The following is a 23,944-nucleotide window of genomic DNA, read 5'->3' on the forward strand; positions in this document are numbered from 1 at the left end:
TCTGACTCCCTCTTGAGTCCGAGGCTTTTGCCTTTCAGTTCCCTGCTCATCTTGGGTCCCCATTTCTGTCCTGACACCCAGTTCCATGAGGGTTGTTATCTCCCTGCAGGTCGGAAGAGCTGGTCCTCGAAGATCTAAGATCCCTGGAGCAGGGAAGGCTGCCTAGCGGAGAGTGTCCTTGTTTCCCTGGAGGCAGGACAGGAGGGCCCTAGGGTGGAAGAGTGTATCGCAGCATAGGTGTAGCCCAGGCGGCATCTCTGGTCCGTGTCCTGTGAGAATAGTCCCTTCAGTTCAGGACATCAGCCAAGGCAGTGGCCACTTCTGCCCGGTATCTTTGCTAGTGAACCTCCACCGTGTGCTCAGAGCCTGGCCATGGCAGGCCCTCAGCACACATCTGATGCTTGAAAGATGAAGGTATTGGCCTGTCTGGAGCTTTCCCATCTGGGGTGAGCTTGATGTTTTCTTGATCTGCTTCTTTCCTATCGCTGGTCTCCAGGGTTGAAAAGGGGGCAGTGGGGTAGAATAGATCCCTCAAGACAGACTGGGACCCCCAGTCTCCCCCTGAAGAAGGAGCCTCCGTGGGTGAGACCTGTTTTTCCTCTCCTCCTGGCAAAGGGTGGAGAAGAGAGTAGATTCTGCGAGGGGAGAGGCGACTGCAGACTGAAGCCCTTCCAGAAGGAAGCACCCTGGGGACCACTTTCATCCTTGGGGCCCTTCATGCTCTCGTTCCTCCCAGAGCCACCCAGAAGGGTCAGAGAGAGGTTCGAGGTGAGGGTAGGAGTGGCCACACAAATGGGCAAGGCCTCAGGGGTGCGTTGCGCGCGTGTGTGCTTGGGGGGCTGTATTTAGACCCTCTGCTTAGACCTCTGAGTCCTGACCTAGTACAGAATGAAGTTTGATGTCTGAACCCGGGCCCCCACCCATCCCTTCCTTACTCCCTAACTGACCTTGGCTCTGGTCCTCTCAGAGGCTCAGCAGCTGCGTACCTCTCCCAACTAATGATATCCTAAAAGGCCTTCAGCACCCATGGGAGTTTCATCTGGAGAAGGATGGATGGTGGAGTCTGTTGGGGACCCCAAAAGTGAGGAATGAACAGGTTCTCACCTCCAACCAAAGAGATGCTAATAGTAGCCAGAGGTGCAATGTGAAATACTTAGTCAGCAGTACAACGTGGGCATCAACCACTGGACATCAGACTGGGTCCACATATCCTCAAATATAAGACACCACTGATTGTAAAACACACATCACGTTGCGTCACGTGCTCTGTCATGTCCGGCTCTGTGACCCCATGAACTGTAGCTCACCAAGCTCCTCTGTCCACGAGATTTTCCAGGTAAGAATACTGGAGTGGGTTGCCATTTCCTCCTCCAGGGGATCTTCCCAACCCAGCGATCAAACCCATGTCTCTTGCATCTCCTGCATCAGCAGGCAGATTTTTTTATGACTCCACCACCTGGGAAGCCCCAAAACACACACACTTAGTTAAAAAGAAAACTGTCAAACCAGTCCTTTCTTAGTGCTTACAATTTCCATTTTATGCTTGTTGGAAGAGTTGTTTTGGACTAATTTCCACATAGATCGTAATCATGTTGTACCTACAAGCCACATGCACAGACCACAAGGGCTCTGTGACAACCCATGTCTGTCTGACAGGGCCCATTAGACGCTGTTAGTTAAAGGCAACTCCCGTGTGTGGAGGAAAAAAAAGTGCATCTTAGAACAGATGAATGATGGCAATTTCTAACATTTACTGAGCATTTACTCTGTGCTAATTATGACCCCCAAGAAGTCCATGAGGTTGAGTAGACCCATTTTACAGATTAGGAAACTGAAGTGAGCGGAGAAGTCAGTCCTTCGCGGTCTCCCAGGCAGTGCGTGGCAGAGCCGGCCTCAGCACAGTCTAACGCCAAAGTGTCCTGTTGGCCGCCGGACTTAAAGAAACCTCGAGGGTCCCATGAAACCACCTTATTCCGCTGCCTGGGTAGCCTCCTCGGCTTTAGGACCGGCGGGCGTGGGGCACTGGAGTGGCCCCTTCAGCAAACAGCTTGAGGGAGAAATCGAGGGCCGGGGCCGCCTGCGTCAGCATCCCCAAAGAGATGACATCGATGTGGGGCCCACAGAACTGCGGGAGGTTGTCCAGCCTGACGCCCCCGCTGGCCTCCACACTCACACTGGGGAACTGGGCCTTCAGCGTGGCGGCCGTGGGGTGCAGCTCCTGCGGGACACGAACGGGGGAGAGGTGAGAGCCCCAACTCGGCCCCTCCCCAGAAAACCACCCCGGCCTCACCTCAGGCCTGAAGTTGTCCAGCAAGACGAGGTCCGCTCCTGCTTCGGCTGCCTCCACAGCCTCCTGCAGGCTGCTGCACTCCACCTCCACCTTCAGGGCGAAGTCAGCCGCCCGCCGCGCCGCCCGCACCGCCTGGCAGGCCAGAGGGGTGACAGTGAGACCGGGTGGCACCTGGCTCCCCAGGGCAAGTGAGCTGGGACTGCCACGCAAAAGGCTCCAGATAGATAATGAGCTTGGGGTTCATGGCAACCCACTCCCATATTCTTGCCTTGAGAATCCCACGGACAGGGAAGCCTGGTGGGCTACAGTCCATGGGGTGGCAAAGAGTCGAACATGACTGAGTGACTAACACTTGGGGTTCATGAGGAAACGGGGCATGGAAATGGCTTCTTGCACATTAGCACACACACATTAGGTGAAACCACATGAAATTACCATTTTTGTGAGGCAAAAAAGGCCAGATTCAGCACACTTTGGCATTTGGACCTGAGTTCAATCGACTCAGAATATTAAGACTCAAAGAGGTCTTCAAGCACAGTTTCACATAAAGGAAACAGGTCCAGGGAATTCGAGTGAACTGCCCAAGGTGGTAGAGTCATCAACACTGGCTTCCCAATAGTTCGTCCTTTGCCCTTGAGGATCATACCAACCAGCTGAAGAAGGCTGGAGAAGAAGCAAGTCCAACCCCTCCCTTCACAGATGGAACCTCTGAGGGGTCAAGGAGTCTCACATCCCCGTCCCCGCCAGGCCATCACTGTTTCACCAAGGAGTGGCTGGGGGTCCCTGGTAGCGGGGAAGAACTGGGAGGGGGGCTGGGGTTGGAGCAGGGCCAGGGTAGGGGCTCAGCTGGACAGATAGACACCTTTTCCACACCACCAGCTGCCATGACATGGTTGTCCTTCACCATCACCAGCCCGCCAAGGTCGTAGCGGTGGGCGGCAGCCCCGCCCACTAGGAGCCCGTATTTCTCCACCAGCCGGAAGCCTGGTGTAGTCTTCCTCGTGCCTGCCACATGTCCAGCCCAGCCGGTCCCCCTGGCGGTCTCTACCGCAGCGGCAGCCATGCTGGCAACTCCGCTACAGCGGGCCAGCGTGTTAAGGGCCACCCGCTCCCCCAGCAGCAGGCAGTGGGCAGGGCCCCGGACCTCGGCCACCTTGGCCACAGGCACCAGCTTTGATCCCTCAGGGAGAAACCAGGAGACCTGGCAGTTGACTTGGGCAAAGATGGCATCAAAGAAGGGCCTCCCTGCCAGCACCCCTGGGGACTTGGCCCACAGCACCGCCTGCGAGGGGGCTGTCCCCGAGACCAAGGCCACGTAGTTGAGGCCTGGGCAGTCCTCTTGGAGCCAGCTGTCTGCCAGGGCGGCCAGAGTGGCAGGAGGCAGCAGATGCGCCAGGCCTGGGAGGGAAAGAGAGAGAACGGCATTACATGTTGGCTGCCTTTCTGATAGTCGGGTGATGGTCAAAATATTTAACAGCTGGCTGGATTGGGCACTAGCCAGTCAGGGTGAAGATCTGGGGGTCCTGGGAGAGGGGCTGAGGCATTGGGTAGGCCTTGTAAGCTGAACAAGGTTGCCAGATTGACTGAATGACACCTAGTTAAATTTATGTATGTATTTATTTTTGGCTGCATGGGGTCTTCATTGCTGTGTGCAATCTTTCTCTATGCAACAAGGAGCTACTCTCGAGTTACAGTGTGCAGGCACCACTGTGGTGGTTTCTTTTGTTGCAGATCATGGACTCCAGGGTGCTAGGGCTCATGTGAGATCTTCCAGGACCAGGGATCGAACCTGTGTCCCCTGCATTGGCAGGCGGATTCTTAACCACTGAACCACCAGGAAGTCCCCTAGTTAAATTTAAATTTCTGACAAACATCAAAGTTTTTTTTTTAGTATAAATATATTCTAGGCAATATTTAGAACATGCTTACTCTTAAAAATTATCTGTCAGTTATCTGAGATTCAACTGAGTGCCCTGTATTGTATCTGGTAAACCCAGTGCTGGATCAACAGCTATTGTCAACTATAAGAGACATGCAGCCACCTAAAATGTCATTCTGCGGCTTTTCCATCTGCCTTGCATAGAAGGATGGGTTATTTATTAGCTGAAGCTCCCAGGAGAACATGAGCTGTATGTCTTTCCGACCCCTGTCTTCTCCATAGCACCAAGGATTTTAAAGCTGGAAGTTCAGCTTTTTATAGACGTGGGGACTGAGGACCAGAAAGGAAAGGCAAGCCAACTGAGGTCACAAAGCAAACTGACAGCAGGGTGAGGCCAGCCGGGCCTCAGGGTCACGGGCATCTGCGCTTCACCTTTGCCTTCCAAAATGTGCCTTGTCTCTAGAGATGGAATTGTGTAAGGAGGAAAGAACATGGGGAGATTGTGTTTGAGCCTTTGCTTTTCGAGACAGAGCTTCAGGAGTGTGGGCGAGCCCTTTAAGCGTTAAGGACAAAGTGCTCTCTGAGGTCCTTACTGCTGGGCCCCTGTGTCTGTTGAAATGAGAGGGGTGACCACAGAATGGTGCAACACTGCCATCTGTTGGTCAAGAGAAGAACTACAGCCTCGTGGAGGGCGTCGTAGATGGACTTCGCTTGAAGCGGGCAGAGGGGACAATTCGATAGCCTTTAAAGGGGGTTGTTTAGTTTTGTTTCCCCTACTTTCACTCCAAGTTGAAGATTTTGTTTTTTGGCCACGCCACATGTGGGGATCTTAGTCTGCCCCCACCCCCACCCCCACAGGGATTGAACCCATACGCCTGCACTGGGAGCATGGAATCTTAACCATTGGACCACCAGGAAGTCCTACTCCAAGTTGAAGTTTAAGGCCAGACGGTCTGGCTTGCTCTACTCTCAGAAGGTGCATGCCTGCTCAGTCGCTCAGTTGTGTCTGACTCTTTGTGACCCCAAGGATTGTAGCCTGCCAGATTCCTCTGTCCATGGAATTTTCCAGGCAAGAATACTGGAGTGGGTTGCCATCTCCTGCCTTGGCAGGTGGATTCTTTACCACCCAGCCATCCGGGAAGCCCAAGGCCCTTCTTTTTCAGCATTTCTTTCCCAAAACTAAGTACCTGCCCCTCCCCACCCCAGCCACAGATCTTGCTTGCGCCTGACCCTCCTACCCCACGTTCTTCTCTGCAACGACCCAAGTGGCTTCCCATTCCCTCCTCAGAACCAGCTGTGGCCTGGCCAGGTGCTGGGAACAAAGTCAATGAAAAAGACATAGTCCTGCCTCCACCATTCACGATCCAGCCAGGCAAAAGGCCAGTGAACAAAGAGCAGAGGTGGATGCAAAGGCCCACACTCCATTCAGACCCAGGTGCCGTGATGTTTACTTTATAAAGCGAATTTGAATTTTTGGACTGGTGAGTATCAGATAAACAAACTGTGATGCATGTATACAATGGAATTCGACTTGGCAATGAAAAAAGAGATGAACTACTGATACACCCACCACACACGTCTCAAATGCAGTATTCTAAGTAAAGAAGCCAGATTCAAAAAACGACACGCTGGGACTTCCCTGGTGGCCCAGTGGTTAAGAATTTGCCTTCCAATGCACGGGACCCTGAATGCTGTGACAAAAACCCAGCACAGCCAAAAAAAAAAAAAAAGTGACATGTTATTTGAGTCCATCTATGTAACCATGTTCTTGAAAAAGCAAAATGACGCAACAGAGAACAGAACAGGGGTTGCCTGACGGTGGGGGAGGGGCTGCCCACAAAGGGAGCAGCACCCAGTTTGGGGATGTGATTGAACTAGCCTGGATTTTGTCTGTGATGGTGGCTACAGTACTGATGCATTTGTCATGACTCACAGAAGTTGACACAGGAAAGGGTGAATTTTACTCTGGTTATACCTCGTTAAACCTGACTTTAAAAATCAAACCGTAAAAATGGAAATTTAAGTGGATCGCTCTCCTGCTTAAAGCCTCACTTTCATTGTATTCGTGCAAGCTCTCTTGACTTCTTTCCATTTTTCATTTATTCTTTGGACAAATCCTTGCTGAGTACTTGCTCCGTGCCAGGTACTAACTGCTGGGTAGCAGAATGGGCAGCTCTTTCTCTTAGCTTTCAGGCCTTCGCCTATGCTATTCTGAGGTTGTTACTGCCTCCTGAAGTCCCTTTCTTCACCCACGCCCCAGACTCCCCCTTCACTTCTCAGTCCTCTTCAGATCTTCCCTTAGACATCACTTCCTTGGCCGGGGGCTCTCATAGACCGCCTAAGCCGGGTCACGTGCTCACCCAGCTCCTTGTTCATCCATCAGTGTAATCTTCTGCTGGTGTTTTCTCCCTGGGGCCAAGAGGTCCACTGAATTTTCTGCTATAGCCCAAGTGCCTGGCACGCTGACCCAAACAAGTGTGCGGCTTGTATATTGACAATTTCATATTATTTTTAAATTTATTTATTTATTTTTGGCTGCACTGGGTTTTCATTGCTGCAAAGGCTTTTCTCTAGTTGTGCCTCAGAGGCTTCTCATTGCAGTGGCTTCCCTCGGTGTGGAGTATGAGCTCCAGGGCGGTGGGCTTCAATAGTTGTTGGCCCGAGGACTTAATTGCCCCCAAGGAATGCGGAATCTTCCCAGACCAGAGATCAAACTCGTCATGTCTCCTGCATTGGCAGGCAGATTCTTAACCACTGGACCGCCAGGTAAGTCCAGTTTCACATTATTTTTATCTTTTGGTCATGCGAAAGGCATGTGGGACCTTAATTCCCCCACTGGGAATCAAACTTACACCCCATTGGCAGCGCCTAGTCTTAACCACTGGACCGCCAGGGAAGTCCCCTTATATTGTTTAGTTTGAAACTAAGTGTTTAATGATACTTATCTGAGCAGAGAGGTGGCACAGTGGAAGGAATCAGAGCCCAGACTCCAGGACCAGTCAGTATGGGTTCCAATACTGCTTCTATTACATTTAACTAAGTAATCCTGGGCAGGTGGCTCTACCTTTCAGGGGACCTTCTGTGTCCCAACTGTAATGGGAATAACACTGATAACCCCATAGACTTGTTATGAAAATTCAGGTAGTTTATATTTCTAACACCCTCAAGAACACAAAGGAAATTCCACCCTGCATATTCACTGGAAGCACTGATGCTGAAGCTTCAATACTTTGGCCACAGGATGTGAAGAGCTGATTCACTGGAAAAGACTCTGATGCTGGGAAAGATTGAAGGTGGGAGAAGAGGGCGACAGAGGATGAGACTGTTGGATGGCATCACAGACTCAGTGGACATGAAATTGAGCAAGCTCCGGGAGATGCTGAAGGACAAGGAAGCCTGGCATGCTGTAGTCCATGGGGTTGCAGAGTCAGACATGACTGAGTGACTGAACAACAGCAGGGACACTGGCACACAGTAGGTGTGTTAGCTGATGGGATGAATGAAGCATTTACCAAGAGCGAAAAGGAAGAAATGACTAAATGTCCCTGAGGAAGCGGGGAGCTTCAGTGGTCATGAAGCTCATGACATGACATGAAGGTCATTTAAGCTCATCACTTAAAGGATGAGTCATGTTTGCCAGGCAGCGGTGAGGAGGTGGGGAGGAGGGAGGGCAAGACACTTCGCACTAAAAGAGCAAGTGCTCAAGGTTCAGAAGCAAGAAGATAAAGGAGGTGAGGGAGGGCTGTGGAGGACTCATGGGAGAAATGTCTCGAGCTTGAGGCCAGAGTGAAAAAGGGGCTAAACCAATTAGCGGAGAACTTTGGACAAATCCTGGGAGCCATCATAGAATTTTAAAGGAGGGAATGGTGTGATTATGACTGAGTTCTAGAAAGGTCACTTCAGCCATTAACTGGAGACGGGTTGGGAGGCAAAAGGAGGCTGGGGCAACTGGCCAGACAGAAAGTGAGGAAGCCCTGAACTGGGCAGAAACCAATGGAAGAGCCGGGGCGGGGTTGGGGCAAATGGAAGATTGTTTCTGAGGCAGAAGCCACGTGGTCACGGGAAGTGAGGGGTGGGGTACGGAAGTTGGGAAAGGAGGGCCCTCCCCCTGGGCTGCACGTCGGAATCCCCTGGGAGCTTTCTGGACTCTGCTGCTCAGGTCCATCCCAGATCAATCGAATCAAAATCTTTCCAGGGCGGTTCCCATGAACCCAAGTTTTGGAAATGCTCCCTGTGGGATTCAGATGCACAGAAAGGTTAAGAACCTGTGCTCACACAAACCCACCTGTTGTATACCTTGGTTTATATAAAACACCCAGCAAAGGTGAATGGAGAGAGACAAGACATCAGATGAGTGATTGTCTGGGGCCGAAAATTAAACAACATGGGATCTTACTGGGGCGATGGAAATGGTCTGGTGATGGTGGCATCACTTGGTCAATGTACCAAAAAGCTTTGAATTGTTGTCTACTTAAATAAAAACAAGAACCAATACTCTGCCAAAAGGCAGGAATCATTTTGCAACCCTAGTAACCCAGTGGATCCAGGGATTGGATCAAAAGCCAACATCAAGAGGAAAGTCAACCAGATACTGGGCACTCCAGAAAGAACACCCCTCAACCTGTGGAATATTCTTGCCAAAATAGCTGAACCAGAGTCAGATCACACTTCTAATGCAACCACCAATTCACAAGAAAACCAGAAGACAGAACAATGTTTTAAACCATACCACTGGGATACAGCCAGCCAAATTCAGACCATAGGAAAGATAGCCCAATTCAGTTGTGTCTGTCTCTTTGGAGCCCTATGGGACTATAGCTCACCAGGCTCCTGTGTCCATGGGATTCTCTAGGCAAGAATACTGGAGTGGGTTACCATACCCTCCCCCAGAGGATTTTCCCAAACCCAGGATCCAACCTGAGTCTCTTACAGTCTCCTGCATTGGCCAGAGTGTTCTTTACCACTAGCGCCACCCATACATTGCAAGGAAAACCAAAGATTAAAAGAATCTAAACCACATACTGCTGCTGCTGCTGCTAAGTTGCCTCAGTTGTGTCCAACTCTGTGCGACCCCATAGAGGGCAGCCCACTAGGCTCCTCTGTCCCTGGGATTCTCCAGGCAAGAATACTGGAGTGGGTTGCCATTTCCTTCTCCAATGCATGAAAGTGAAAAGTGAAAGTGAAGTCGCTCAGTCGTGCCCGACTCTTAGCAACCCAATAGACTGGAGCCTACCATGCTCCTCCATCCATGGGATTTTCCAGGCAAGAGTACTGGAGTGAGGTGCCATTGCCTTCTCCAAACCACATACTAACCTGTCACAATGGATCTTATTTGGATCCTACTTCAAACAAACAAATTGAAATCAAATTAGAACATTTACAAAACAGTTGAAAATCTGAACACTGACTGGGTATTTGGTAACATTAAGGAAATATTTTTTTGAATCGGGTTATGGTTGTGATCCAAAAATGTATATTTAAAAAACAATTTAAAAATAACAAAGTACTGAGATATTTATGTATGGAAATATTTGAGAGCTGGGTTTCCTTTAAGATAGTCTTGGAAGTTAGAAATTAAAGGGTATGGGGACTTCCCTGGCAGTCCAGTGGTTAAGACTCCATCCTTTCCCTGCAAGGGGAACAGGTTCAATCCCTGGTCAAGGAACTAAGAGCCTACATGTGGAGCGGCATCACCAAAAGGGTGGGGGAGTATGGATGGGACTAGATTGGCCAAAAGTTGGTGGTTGTTGAAGCTGGATGATGGGTATGTGAGAATTCATCATACTTTTCTATCTACCTTGTGTACATTTGAAATTTCTCTATAATGAAAAAGTAAAACAAATAGATAACAATGGAAAGGAGAGAGAGGACCTTCGCTTAGGATAAGGTCAAGGAAATTTTTTGGGAGGATGAATAGAGCAGTGATTCTCAACCTTGGCTACACAATGGAATTATCCAGAGAGCTGTGCCAAATGTATATAATGTTTTGGCCCCACCCCCAGAGATTCTAATGTAACTGGTCTGGAATGTGGTAGCTTAATTCTAACTCAGAATTGAGAGCTTCTGAACCATAGGACGAGAACCTGTGTGACTATTATACCTTGGTGAGTACCACATGCCTGGCACTTGCAATATATGTGTGTGGTGTGCTGTGCTTAGTCACTATCTTTGCAACCACATGAACTGTAGCCTGCCAGGTTCTTCTGTCCGTGGGGATTCTCCAGGCAAGAATACTGGAGTGGGTTGCTATGCCCTTCTCCAGGGGATCTTCCCAACCCAGGGATCGAACCCAGGTCTCCCGCATTGCAGGTGGATTCTTTATAGACTGAGCTTCCAGGGAAGCCCAAGAATACTGGAGTGGGTAGCCTATCGTTTCTCCAGGGGAACTTCCTGACCCAGGAATCAAACTGAGGTCTCCTGCATTGCAGGCAGATTCTTTAACCAGCTGAGCTACCTGGGAAGCCTACATATATATATATATACACAAAGTCAAATTCTACTTACTGCCCTTCTTCATGATAGAGGTCACTAAGACAGAGAATCTAGGTTCAGAAATGCAAAGGGAAATTACCTAAAGAACAGAGCTAGAGAATGGGACTTCCCTGGTGGCCCACTGGTTAGGACTCTGTGCTTTCACTGCAAAGGGCCTGGTTTCAGTCCCTGGTTGGGGAACTAAGATCCCGTAGGCCATGCCTTCCAGCAAAACAAAACAAAAAATTTAGAAGAAAAGAAAAGAAAATGACCAGCGTGGACCCTGGTCTTCCCTGTCCAAAGAAGGTAGTTTTAGCTTTAGAACCACACTGCCTCCTCCAGCAGGGCTTCCTGTCTGGCTCTCTTAGGCAAGATCAGCCATTGTAAATGCAGAATGTTCCTGAAAAACAAATAAATACATCTGGATTTCGTTAAGCCCCAACTCTCTTGTGCATTTCGAACAACAGAAATTCCTGTGGGGAGCTTTGAAAATAAGGCTCTCCTAATTAGCTGCTGAAGCTGAAAGGAACTGCACAAGAGAAGTAGGCTGTTTTTGCAGCTGCCTGAGCAGAAGTTGCAGCACTGAGGAAACAGCTGTAAGCCCTGTCTGTCCCCTTTTTATCCTAGCTGTTGTTCTATGTAAATAGTTTCTCAAGACACCTGGACTTCAGAGATTATAGTGTGACCATGTGAGGTATCACCTTGATCTCTCAAGGCAATACTTTCTTCATTGGTTATTCAAGAATTTTTTTTTTAATATTGGCATCTCTGGGACTCCCCTGATAGTACAGTGTTAAGACTCTGTGCTTCCACTGCAGGGGGAGAGGATTCAAAAAAACTGGCATCTCTGTTTTTGAGGGAATCTGAAGCATCTGGGCGGAGATGGGGGGTAGGGGGTAGGGCTTCCCAGGTGGCACTAGATGTAAAGAATCCACCTGCCTCTTGCTGGACGCAAGAGATGAGGGTTCGATCCCTAAGTCAGAAAGATCTCCTGGAGGAGGAAATGGCAACCCACTTGAGTATTCTTGCCTGGGAAATCTCAGGGATGGAGGAGCATGGTAGGCTCCAGTCCATGGGGTCGCTAAGAGTCGGGCAGGACTGAACTGAGCATGCACACACACAAAGCATCTGGGGAAATTTCCTGCATTTCTCTCTATACAAATAATGTAAAAAGATGCAGATAAACTGAAGACTCTGGCAGAATATTTGAAGATTCCTCCTCCCTCCTCCCACCACTGGCACTTTTGCTGTTCTCATCTGGATTCTGGATTGTTGACTGATTTTTTTTTTTAAACTTTCCTCACTCTTTTATTTGGCTGCATCAGGTCTTAATTGCGCTGGGTCTTAATTATGGCAGCACTTGCCACCTTCTGTTCTAGGACACAAACCTCTCTATGGGTGCACAGGCTCTGGAATGCTTGGCTCAGTAGTTGTGGCGAACGGGCTTAGCTGCTCCAACCGATGTGGAATCTTAGTTTCCCCGACCAGGGATCAAACCAGCATTCCATGCATTCCAAGGTGGATTCTTAACCTCTGGACCACCAGAGAATCCCTATTAACTCATTTTTCTATGTTGCCCTAACTGGCCAGTGGCTTGGTACCAAGAGGGAATGGGCTAGAATCAGAGCTCGCATCCCTGCATCTTTCTTCCTCTCATGTAATAAGTACTTGATCATGCTTTTGATGAACCGGCACAAAGGCAGGTTCTACAAATGCACGTAAGACAAATACCACAAGTTTTTGTTCTTAATTTGATATGTGACCGGGTGTAACCATGTGTAACCATGTGGCTTGTACTTGGAACAACAGTGACTTATATGAGGCTGAAAAAATGTTCCAGCTAAAAGCAAGTGATGATGGTTTTCCCCAACTGACTGGAAAAAAATTTTAAATAGATGTCAGTTTTAAAGGTTTTGCATTTATAGGTTTTTCTTAAAACTCTGATGCCTGCTACCACTTGTCTATAATAGAATCTGAAGTGACACCGTGTATAATAAGAATAACAGCTAACACATATGGTCCTTCCCTAGCCCTGTTCCAAGCATTTTCTACATATTAATACATTTAATCCTCCCAACAACACTCATAAGGTAGGTACTATTATTATCCCCCTGTTACAGATAAGGAAACTGAGGCACTGAATAAGAAAGTAATTTGCCCAAAGTTCACACAGCTCCGAAGTGTGTGAAGGCAGGATAAGTCTAGGCAGGCTGACCCAGAGTCCCCTCACTTATCCCACCTTATCACATAATTCGCTAAATTATTTTTAAATTATTATATATTTATCATATCACTATCCACAGAATTCTATAAGCCAATCCAGGGATCCAGCGTTCTGTCCCTGGGGCGGTAAGAATAGCCTGCGTGGGGGGCAGGGGCGGGCTTGGTCGGAAATGCCTGATTTGAATCCCGGCTCCATCACCTACAGGCTGGGTGACCTTAGGCAATTTCCTAACCTCCCTGAGAGTCAGTTTCATGAAAAAAGTACAGGGTTACAATGAGGAGGAAATGGGCGGCTCACGTTAAGGGCCTGAGCCAATGCCCACCCAGCTGGTGTCGTTGAACCCAGGTGTCTGACTCTGGCAGCTTTGTTCTCCCATCTATTTATTTGTTGATCCATTTGGCAAACACCAGATGGAGACAGAGGCTGGTTAGCACCTCGGCTTCCAGAAGTTTTCTTTTCCCCTTCTCTCCCTAGAGAGGCGAAATGACCAGAGCCAGAGGGGATTGCCCATCACACAAGTGGTAAAACGATCTACAGACCTTCAGACAAGGAGAGGAGACCTGTTGTTAAGGAGATGGCTGGCTCTGAGAATAGGCTGGGGCTAGATGGGCAGAGGAAGGCCTGAGGCTTATGGAGCCGAAGGTGCACAGGGTGAGAGAGAGCTGAGTGGGAGGAAGAGGCCAGACTGAGCAGGCCCTGAATAACAGGAAGCAGTTAGGGTCTCACTTAACAGGCAATGGCAGATCCATCAAACTTTTGATCTGAAGTCACATGATGAAAAATGCACTTTTAAGTTTCCGTGTGCAAGTTGTACCTAGGATTCTTTTTTTTTCCTTTAAGATTTTAAAAAAATATTTATTTATTTATTTAAATAAATGCTGTGCCAGGTCTTAGTTGCAGCCCCGCCTCCACCCCACCCCACCCCACCCCACCCCTGCTGGGATCTTTGATCTTCACTGTGACAAGTGAGATCTTTTTAGTTTTGGCATGTGGGATATTTAGCTGTGGCGTGTGGGATCTAGTTCCCTGACCAGGGATCAAACCTAGGCCCCCTACATTGGGAGCCTAGAGTCTTAGCCACTGGACCACCTGGGAAGTCTCACGCCTAGGGTTCTTGAAAGATGTAATGTGCTTTAATCTCTCAGTTGTGTCTGACTCTGCAACCTCGTGGACTGTAACCCGCCAGATTCCTCTGTCCATGGAATTCTCCAGGCAAGAATACTGGAGAGGGTTGTCACGCCCTCCTCCAGAGATCTTCCCAACCCAGGGATTGAACCCAGGTCTCCCACATTGCAGGCAGATTCTTTACTGTCTGAGCCACCTGGGAAACCCTGAAAGATATAAGTTGCAAGACTATTGCAACAGCGTAGGCAAGGAAGCAGTGAACCAAGATAAAGGGTAAAGGGAGAGCATCTGTTTACAGGGACTGCCTCCTGCACTCCACACCCCAAGACCTGGGAATCTCCCCCTGCTCACACTTGGGCCACCAGCCTGCCATCTGCTTCTTCTTCTTTTAAAATTTGGCTGTGCCGGGTCTTGGTCACTGCAGGGTGTGGGATCTTTAGTTGCAGTATGCAGGATCTTGTTCCCTGACCAGGGACCGAACCAAGGTCCCCTGCATTGGGAGCACAGTCTTGGCCCCTGGACCACCAGGGAAGTCCCAGCCTGCCATCTGCTTTTGGCCCAACTCTGTCCTCGCCCCTCCTCTCCTCTGCGTCCCCAGCCTTTGCCTCACCCCACTGATCTGACTACTCCCTCCTGGCTTAACTTCCGGTCAGTGATCTCAGCACCAACCCTTCTGGCTTGGTTAAACATCAGTGTCATCACATGTGTGAAGGCCGCCACTCAGAGGAAGGCTCCCCCAGAGGGAGGCAGGACGGGAAGGACGTGGAGGTAAATCCATAGGACACAGCAACTGTCTGGATATTGGGGTTCAAGGGAGAGGGAGCTGTCAAAGGTGACCCTGAGGTTTCCGGTCTGAGTGGGAAGCTGGTGAGACATGAACAGAAATGGAGCTGGTGGCACCAGAGGAGTTTGAGTTGACAATCCAAGCACATATCCCCAGAATGGAACTGGAACCTGGGTGGTCTCGGAGCTGGAGAGACGATTGTAAGGACCAACATCATCACCAGTGTAACTGCACTGAGTGATCTCAGTACCAGGCGCCTGACGTGTATTATCTCATGTAATCCTTGCCACAACCTGAGGGTAGGCACTGTTTACTCTTGACCCAATGGGGAAATCGAGGCACAGCGAGGCTAAGCATCTTGTTCAAGGTCACACAACTAGCTGGTGGCAGGGATGGGACCTGAACCCCAGCTCTCACTCTGAGATCATTTCTTTAAAAAAAAATAATAATTTGTTTATTTGCTTAATTTTGGTTGCACTGGGTCTTTGTTGCTGCACACCAGCTTTCTATAGTTGCAGTGAGTGGGGTCTACTCTTGGTTGCAGCGCACAGGCTTCTCACTGCGGCGGCTTCTCTTGTCGGGAGCACAGGCTCTAGGCCCACGGGCTTCAGTAGCTGCAGCACGCAGGCTCATAGCTACGGGCACACAGAGTTTAGGAGCCCGCGGCGTGTGGGATCTTCCCAGATAAGGGATCGACGCCGTGTTCCCTGCATTGGCAGGCGGATTCCTATCCACTGTACCATCAGGGAAGTCCTCTGAGATAATTTCTAAACTGAGAACTGGTCTTGACCCCCCAGGAGCTGGTTCCACGGCCAAGCCAGAGGGCCCAGGGGAGGGAGGCCAGAGCTGGGGAAGGAGAAGGCTGGGGAGAGGACTGTGAAGCTGCAGGGAGCCCTCCATGTTCCTGTCACTCCCTGCCCCCATCCCCAACCTCAGGAGCAGGAAACTATTAATAGTATTATCATTTTGCTGATACAAGGAAATGGGGCCCTGAGACCTCAAGTGACTGGCTCAAGGTCACACAGCCTATTCCTAGTGGAGCTTGGATTCGAACAGGAGGCTTTTTGACTCCAAAGCCTAGCCTGTACCATCCTGCATCCAGCCTCCTCTGGGCATCACTCCTCACATGCGTTCGAATCCCAGGACTCACAGGACTCAGGCCCCCTCCCCCGCCCTCACGGTGCATGGGATAGGACTTTGCCTCACTCCTCCAGAGTTGTTAGTGAGAGGCAAAGTCCGGAATTGCTCCAGCCTCCCACTACCCTGCACCTTCAGCACCCCCAAAGATGTGGCCACTTCCAGGCCATCCCTGAATTTCCCAGAGCTCAAGCCCCTTTCTTCCCCAGAGCTCAACTTGGGACCCGTGGTAGAGAGAGAAACTAGAGTGAGAAGAGGCCTTTGGAGGGCAGAAAAGAGTGCTTGGGGTCAGAGAGGCTGGAGGGAGACAGGGGTAGGTAAGAGAGTAGCTGGGGACCAGCAGAGACTCATCTTGGAGGGGGAAGGCTGAGGACGGAGGTGAGATGGGATGCAGGGATGGGCAGAAGAGGGGCAGAGGGTGGTTCAGGGACACAGAGGAGAGAGGTCTGGGAGGCTTCTTTACCTTCAGGGTCCATGAGAGCTTGGAGCTGGCCGACTGGTGTGTCCACTGCTGGATCCAATGTTTGGAGAGGCCGGAAGCTGGGGGTGGGGCTGCCAGAGGGAGGTGGGTGGGGCCAGTCTGACCAGCCCCGTCACCCGACCAGAGCCCTGCCCCAGTCTGGGGCTCCCTCCTACCTCCAGGACACTCAGACACAGCTCAGAAGTCCTCTCCTCTTTGAGCAGAGGGTTCCTATTCTTGCCAGTCACCAGCCTCCCCAGCCCTGCCCCAGGGCCTGTGGTCCCTCTGAGGGCTGGACAGCGTTTTTATAAATAATAATAATAATAATAATTTTATTTATTTATTTTTGGCTGTGCTGGGTGTTCGTTGTGGTGAGCGGGGTCTAGTCTCTAGTTTCACTGCATGGGCTTATTGCGGTGGCTTCTCTTGTTGCAGGGCTCGGGCTCTAGGGCACATGGGCTCAGTTGTTGTGGTACACGGGCTTAGTTGCTCCTCCCCGTGTGGGATCTTCCCAGATCCAGGATCAAACCCGTGTCTCCTGCATTGGCAGGTGGGTTCTTTATTAATACCATTGAGCCACCCGGGAAGCCCCTGGAGAGCCTTTCTGATGGTGCACTGGGGAGATCCTACGTCCACCCTTTTTGATCTCAGATACCTCTTGACCTTTTTCTGTTCCTCCATTTCCTTAGCTGTAAAATGGGGTGATACCATCCTCATGGTTTCAGCTGAGACTCAAGTGAAAAACTTCATGGGTGACACAGAGTAGAAACTCAGCATATAGCCACTTCCCTTCCCTTCCTTCTTCCCAAAGTACTTTCAGGCCCCCAAACAGATTAGAGCCGGGCTTCTGAACAATAAAACCAGGAAACTGCCAATTATGGTACTGGGACTTCAGGCAGGTTCCTGTTCCAGAAGTGCTGGAGATTCCAATTCTTCATTGGAACCACCTGCTAAGGTCGCTGGGACCATTGACTGATTGCTAGACCCTGGCCTCTTCCCAGACTTCTCTGATTTCTGCCTCTGCAGCACTCGACCCCAGCAGGACCTGGACTCACATGAGGCAAACAAGGGTCCTGCGGCACAAAACGGAAAGAGCTCAAGCTCGAGCTCCATTGTTGCACTTCCGTCCTTGCTTGCCTCTCTCTAGTCCAGGCTAGCTCCTGACAGCCCTTCTTCGAACCATTTCTCCCTTTTTTTCCCCTAGACGTCATTTTCTCTTGGTTTCTCTCCTCGAGGCTCTCTTCTGTCTCCTGCAGATCCTTCTTCCTCAAATTGTGGTGTCCCCTCAGTGTGGTGAGGACTGTTCCTCTTTCCCTCCTGGCGAGCATACATGCTAAGTCGCTTCAGTCGTGTCCAACTTTGCGACGCTATGGACTGTAGCCCGCCAGGCTCCTCTGTCCATGGGATTCTCCAGGCAAGAATACTGCAGTGGGTTGCTGTGCCCTCTTCTAGGGGAATCTTCCTGACCCAGGGATTGAACTCGTGTCTCTTCCTGCATTGGCAGGCAGATTCTTTACCACTCCCACCACCTGGGAAGCCCCTTCCCTCCTGAGTACACAGCTAAACTACATTTCCCAGCCCCCCAGGAAAAGAGACCACCATGTGACTGAATTCTGTCTGGTGGAATGTGAGCAAAAATGATACAGGCCCCTTCCAGTCTTCCCATTATCCTCCCTAGGAATGGCAGAGCCATAAGATAGAAGGAGCCTGGGTCCCTGAGTGACCTCGTGGAAGGTTGCCCTCCAAATACCAACACTAAATTGTTGCATAAGCAAGAAAAAGCTTCTTTTGAGTTCTACCCCTGAGATTTGGCAGTTGCTTATTAATAGCAATTAGCTTGCCCTAACACAAGAATATTCTCTCCACAGCTCTCTCCTTTTCTCATTCTACACAATGAATGATAGTTTATGCATTTATCCATCAGTGCCATTATTTAAATTGCTATGCAAACTCAGATGATTCTTCATTCTCCAGCTCTGATCCCTCCAAAATTTCGGGTCTCTACTTCTAATATCCCTCCTGACAGTTCTAAAAACAAACTCATGGAGAGTTCCCTGGTCACTAGTGGTTAGGATTCAGCATTTTCACTGCGGTGGCCTGGGGTTCAATTCCCCTGGTTGGGGAATTGATGTCCTGCAAGCTGTGCAGAGCAGCCAAAATATAAATAAATACATAAGTACATAAATACATAAGTACATAAATACTCATGTTTTCTCCCCAAACTGCTCATCTCTCTGCATTTTCACATAATTATGTCAGCATCTTTGTCTCCCAAGACAGAAACCTTGGAGTTTAACCTCATTCTTCCTCCTGACTATCATCTCAATAGTCAATTAGTTCTACACATCTTATTCTCTGGATAAATATATTTCAAGCCTGACCTCTTCTTTTGCCTTAGACCAAACTCCCACCCTATCTAACTTGAACTAGGCTGATACTCCCATCTCCGGTCGCACTGCCTTCAGGCCGTGCTCCTGGATGCCAGTTTCAGTCAAAAAACCGATCTGGCTCCTCCTCACAGCGGGGACGCCCCCACCCTTTCTCTCTGGGTGTGCATCTCTGCCTTGCTTCTGTGTTAACTAAACAAACTGTCTCTCCACGTGCTCTCCCACTTATTGTTGTGCTATGTCTCTAATAATTAACTTTGTACCTGCAAAAGACAAAGTCAAAAGACATCTGATCCTGCCATGGCTTACATGAAAAACATTGTTTGCTCATTCTTTCATTCATTTGCTCCTCCATTCAGTAAACACATATTAGGTAAGCATGCCAGGCTCCAGAATCTGGAGTCATAAAGACGACAGGAACAGGGGACACCTTCGCATGATCACAGCCCAGTTGTTCCTACTGTCACTTGAGGCACTGTTGGAGTGGAGGAGCAACCCTTTGCTGGGCATGGAGGCAGCTAGGGCGGCTTCGCAAAGGCGGTGACATTTGAGCAACATCTTGATGGTTAAGAGGAGGTTGGAGGGAAGTCAAGATGCGTGTGGGGTGGGCAAGACGGGGTGTGGGCGGGCTTCAGGCAGAGCATGCGCAAATGCAGGAGTGAGTATGTGGCCCTCTCCATGTCTGGGAGCATTGGGGATCTGGGCCATGGTCTGGCTCGCTGTCCTGAAGACATGAGCTGGGCAGGCAGGTTTGATAAGCACCCCAGGTCTGGCCATGGCCTGGCTAGCTGTCCTGAAGACACCCACTGGCAGCTTGTTGCTGGGGATACACAGACGATCTCCAGAATAGCCTGAGTTTTCTGATGGCTAATGGCTGGGCCCCAAACCTTCCCAGAACAGGAGCAGACTTATGGATGCAGAGGAAAATGAAGTGTAAATATCCACTTTTAGAAATGAAATATCCTTCGAACCATGTTTTGAGACCCTTTTCCTGTCTGGAGAAGTGAATTACATGAATAGATTTTTCAAGACCAAAATCCTCGTCCACCTGGAATTTGCACTGGATGACAAAGCTGTATTTGTAACTGATTATAATGTGCGCTTTTGAAAATAAAATAGGAACATGCGTTTTAAAATATAAGATAAAGAATAAGACACCATATATGGTTGGGTGTGTGAGAGAATTCTGTTATTTAAGATACTAGAGAGTGCTGGCAATTTTGCAAAAGAGGAAAAATATTATTTTACCATCAGGACAAAATTAGTATTTTAAATATTTTATTTTTTATTTATTTATTTGACAAGGGTGTGGGTTCCATACTTGGTTGGGGAACTAAGATCCCTCCTGCTTGCACGGCATGGCCAAAAAAAAAAAAAAGGCACCCAGACAAGTGTGGGGAAGACTAGATTTCCACCCCCACTTGCCCACGTGTGGGTGGCACAATTCTGGGTGGGTCCCTGGCCACTTTCTGCCACTTCTCTCCCCATCTCTCCCCCACCCTCCCATGAACTGACTGACCCAGCCCTTTCCCTGTCTCCCACATCCCCTCTGATCCAAACCACCTGGCAGTTACACCACCATGGTGTCTCTTGGCCTCTCCTTTCGTAGGTCAGTATGTCTGCTCTTGGTCATTGCTCCTCTTAACTCAACAACTTCCTCTTTGCAAATCCTCTTTGTTCTGGGGAAATACCAACGGCCTCTGGGTCCACATGGTGCCCAGGGTACTGGCGTGGGCTGGTCTCAGAGATAGTGCAGCTGGGTCTTGCCCCCTTTTCTCCATCCCAGAGCCACAGGGATGCTCCTGATTCTGGGACCTGTCACAGCTCCCTCTCTCACAAACAATTAAACGGGTAACAGCATCAGCGAGTCCTGGGACTCAGTGTGCGCATTGGCGGGGTGGTGGGGGGAGGGCAGGGGATGATGGATGAAAGAGTCGGGGGTGGGAAGTGGGGGAGGGTGTGACTGGAGGGGTGGGGGAGGGGAAGAGGGGATAGGGGTAGGGGTTACGGGGTACTTTGAGGCTGAGTTGAAGAACGACGCTCAGTCACACATGCAGTCTTTCTCGCAAGCCAGGCCACAGACAGAATTAAATCTTCCACCTCCACCCATCTGAGCAAAGACAAGGGTGCCTATGTTCTCAGCACCTCCTCAGGGTGGCATCTCCCCAGCCTCTGCAGCCCTTCCTGCCCCCTCCCTCACACTGTCTGTACTACTTCCCACTGTCCGTCACAAACATCACCAAGTCCTCGCCTCCTGCACACAAACCGCACGCATGAGTGGACCCACGCAGACACCAAGACTTCTAAGAACTACACCTGCCCAGAAACTTCTCACCTCTGCTCTTGGGAGGAGAAACAACCGAAGCCTCTGGCCGCCTCTGTCCAGAGGTGGGGGGAGTGTGGCAGCTGGGACCATGGGCCAGTCTAGGGGCCTGGCGCTGTCATAGATACACTGAAAGCACCCCGAGGCTGGCCTGGCACAGACCACTGGCACCCAGAGTTACAGGCAGTTCATGGGCTAATCCGGTACAAATGTTCTAATCCATGGGGCCAAATATACTTTCCAGAGTAATCCTGAAGTGGGAGCTTGCTGGGTTGCCAATTCCTTCTTCCTAGACTCTGATATCTGTGGGGAACCCGCTGAGAAATCACCAATCCAGGAAGTCTGGAGTTTCCAGAGACTCAGCGGCTAGTTTCAAGGACCAAAATGTGGAGAAAATGTGATGGGGAGAAGTAGGTGTTGATGAGGAAGTTTCATTCGTTCCATCTGCAAGTGTTCAGTGGGTGTAGGCCCTGGTCTAGGTGCTGGGGGTGGATGCTGGCTAGAAGAGCCAGGGTTAAGAAGCTGAATGAAGATTAAGGCTGAAGATGCTGTGTTAAAATCCAAAGAGTGCTGGGTGCAAATGCTGGGTGACGGATGAGGATGTTGGATATCAACCTCGTGGTGATAATGGGAGGGAAGGTGATAAAAGCGGGAATGGTTCTGAACTCCAGTCTTGAGATTCTCGAGCCTTAAGGGGTCTTCACCTCTCTCGCTTCTGGCCCATTAGAAGTAGGGGCCTCTGCACCTTCATCCTCGTTGCACACCAGCGGCTCCTCTTCCCCCGTTAAGCTGGAGGCTGGCCCTGCCTTTAGCTCCTCCAGGGCCATGGAGCCCTGGCGAGACTTCCGTCTACCAAAGAAAGTGGTGAGTGTGGGTCGCTGGCCAGACCCCTCCCTGTGGGGGCCATCAGAGTCGTTGTTCCCCCGAGACGCTCCCTCTGTGGCTGTCATGGCCTCCTCATCAGGCACCCGGGCGACCCCAGCCCAGGCATCTACCACCCCATTGCGTTTCCCACCGCCGCCCAGTGTCAGGACTCCTGTCTTCCGCTTCTGTCGCCGGAGCCACAACAGGATTAAGGCCACGAGGACAACGACCACCAGCAGGGCCACAAGCACAGCCACCAGCAAGGTGCCTTTTGTCCCCTGAGGTGGAATTAGTTTGTCCCTCCTGCTTACGTTTGTGGAGGTATTGGGGCTGAATGTTGTTACTTCATGGCCAGTGGAGCCAGTGGTCGCCATGGGAGTCTTGAGAGAGGTAGCTGGCGTGGTGACCAGGAGTCCACTTCCCTTGGAGGTCTTAGGAGAGCTAGTTTTCATGATGACAGGGGATCCACTGGTCATACTGATGGTCTTCACAGAGCTAGTTGCCGTGGTGACAAGGGGTTCCCTGGTCCCACTGGAGGTCTCCAGAGAGCTTGTTGCCATGGTGACAGGAGGTCTACTGGTCCCACCAGAGATATCCAGAGAGCTAGTTGCCATAGTTAACAGGACTTCGCTGGTCCCACTGGAGGTGTCCAGAGAGCTCGTTGCCATGGAGACAGGAGGTCTACTGGTCCCACCAGAGATATCCAGAGAGCTAGTTGCCATAGTTAACAGGACTTCGCTGGTCCCACTGGAGGTGTCCAAAGAGCTCATTGCCATGGAGACAGGAGGTCTACTGGTCCCACCAGAGATCTCCAGAGAGCTAGTTGCCATAGTTAATAGGACTTTGCTGGTCGCACTGGAGGTCTCCAGAGGGCTAGTTGCCATGGTTTTGCTAGTCATAGTAGGGAATCCTGTAGGTTTCATTACTGAGACACCAGGTGTGCTGGTGGCATCAGGGGTTTTCATGAGCTTTATTGATTTCTTGCTTGAATCTTCCTTGGAGATTGTTGACTCAGATACAGGACTGCCCCTGCTGGCAGTGGGGGAAGTTTCAGGAGAGGACACCACATCGGCTATATAGGGAATCGAGGAAGGCGGTAAGGTCTGGTGCTCAGGGTTATCACTCATCTTAGAGACCTCGTTTGTTGTAAGACTGGTTGTCACTGAGTTGAAAGTTAGGGTCTCAGAGACCGAAGAAAGAGAGGCTATTGTGGTTTTAGATGTCCACAAAGGAGAGCTTCTTGAAGACACTTCAGTCACGTTTTCTGCCCCCATGCTCCCGAAGAGGAGGAGAAGCAGGATCATTTCCAAAGCAACGGGCGTGAGCAGGAGTTGGGACCTGCGGGTGGGGAAGTTGGAGAAGTAGAACACATAAGGATCTGCGGGCAGGGGGAGGACCGAGCCAGGCCCTCCCCTCCTGCCCACTTCCCTGCCAACTGCCGGGCCGAACTCTGCGGTTCAACGGCTTTTTCCACCCTTGCTTTCACTAGTGTCAGAAATAACAAGATACTGGCAGCACCCCCATCAACTCTATCCCTCAGGACCTCTCGGTGCGCTGTAGCCATTGCCACCCCATCCTGCCCTGCCCTGACCCCATGCAGCTCCAATGGCTCCTCATCCTTTTTTCCCATTATCCGGCAAGGTCTTCTCAAACCAGAGGCACATTCCCAGGTCCACTGAGGCCCCTGCCCCACCACGTCCCACCGCTTACCAGCTCACTTGAAAAGGGCACAGGGCTGCGACCAGGCTGCTCCAACTCCTCCTGAAGCTGGGGCAAGACTGGCTGTCAGGGGCCCCAAGGGGAAAGGAAGTGGCCCCTGGCTCCACCCACCTCACCCAGCATCCTGCCCCACCCTCCCCGCTCCTACATTGCCCTGTGATGAGAGAGGCATCACTCACTTTTTCAGGGTCCCAGGTGATGACAGGGGCTCTGGGGTCTCAGCTGCAGCAGGTGGGGATGGTGGGCGGGTTCTGGAATGGGGATTCCTGGATCTTCACTAG

The 23,944-nt window shown here is 50.4% G+C and overlaps 2 protein-coding genes across 2 annotated transcripts; both read right to left on the reverse strand.

Annotated features, from left to right (window-relative positions):
• Positions 1-1,731: 1,731 nt before the first annotated feature.
• On the reverse strand, positions 1,732-16,436 carry QPRT (quinolinate phosphoribosyltransferase). The gene is given in 4 exon segments (NM_001035446.2): positions 1,732-2,218; positions 2,291-2,422; positions 3,153-3,688; positions 16,374-16,436. Coding segments are annotated over 4 exon segments (900 nt in total). The 5' UTR covers positions 16,387-16,436; the 3' UTR covers positions 1,732-1,999.
• Positions 16,437-20,018: 3,582 nt separating this feature from the next.
• On the reverse strand, positions 20,019-23,724 carry SPN (sialophorin). The gene is given in 2 exon segments (NM_001103102.2): positions 20,019-23,282; positions 23,655-23,724. A coding segment is annotated over 1 exon segment (1,449 nt). The 5' UTR covers positions 23,219-23,282; positions 23,655-23,724; the 3' UTR covers positions 20,019-21,769.
• Between the last annotated feature and the right edge of the window lie 220 nt (positions 23,725-23,944).

Source organism: Bos taurus, chromosome 25 (assembly GCF_002263795.3).
Source record: "Bos taurus isolate L1 Dominette 01449 registration number 42190680 breed Hereford chromosome 25, ARS-UCD2.0, whole genome shotgun sequence".
In the NCBI taxonomy this organism is placed as follows: domain Eukaryota; kingdom Metazoa; phylum Chordata; class Mammalia; order Artiodactyla; family Bovidae; genus Bos; species Bos taurus.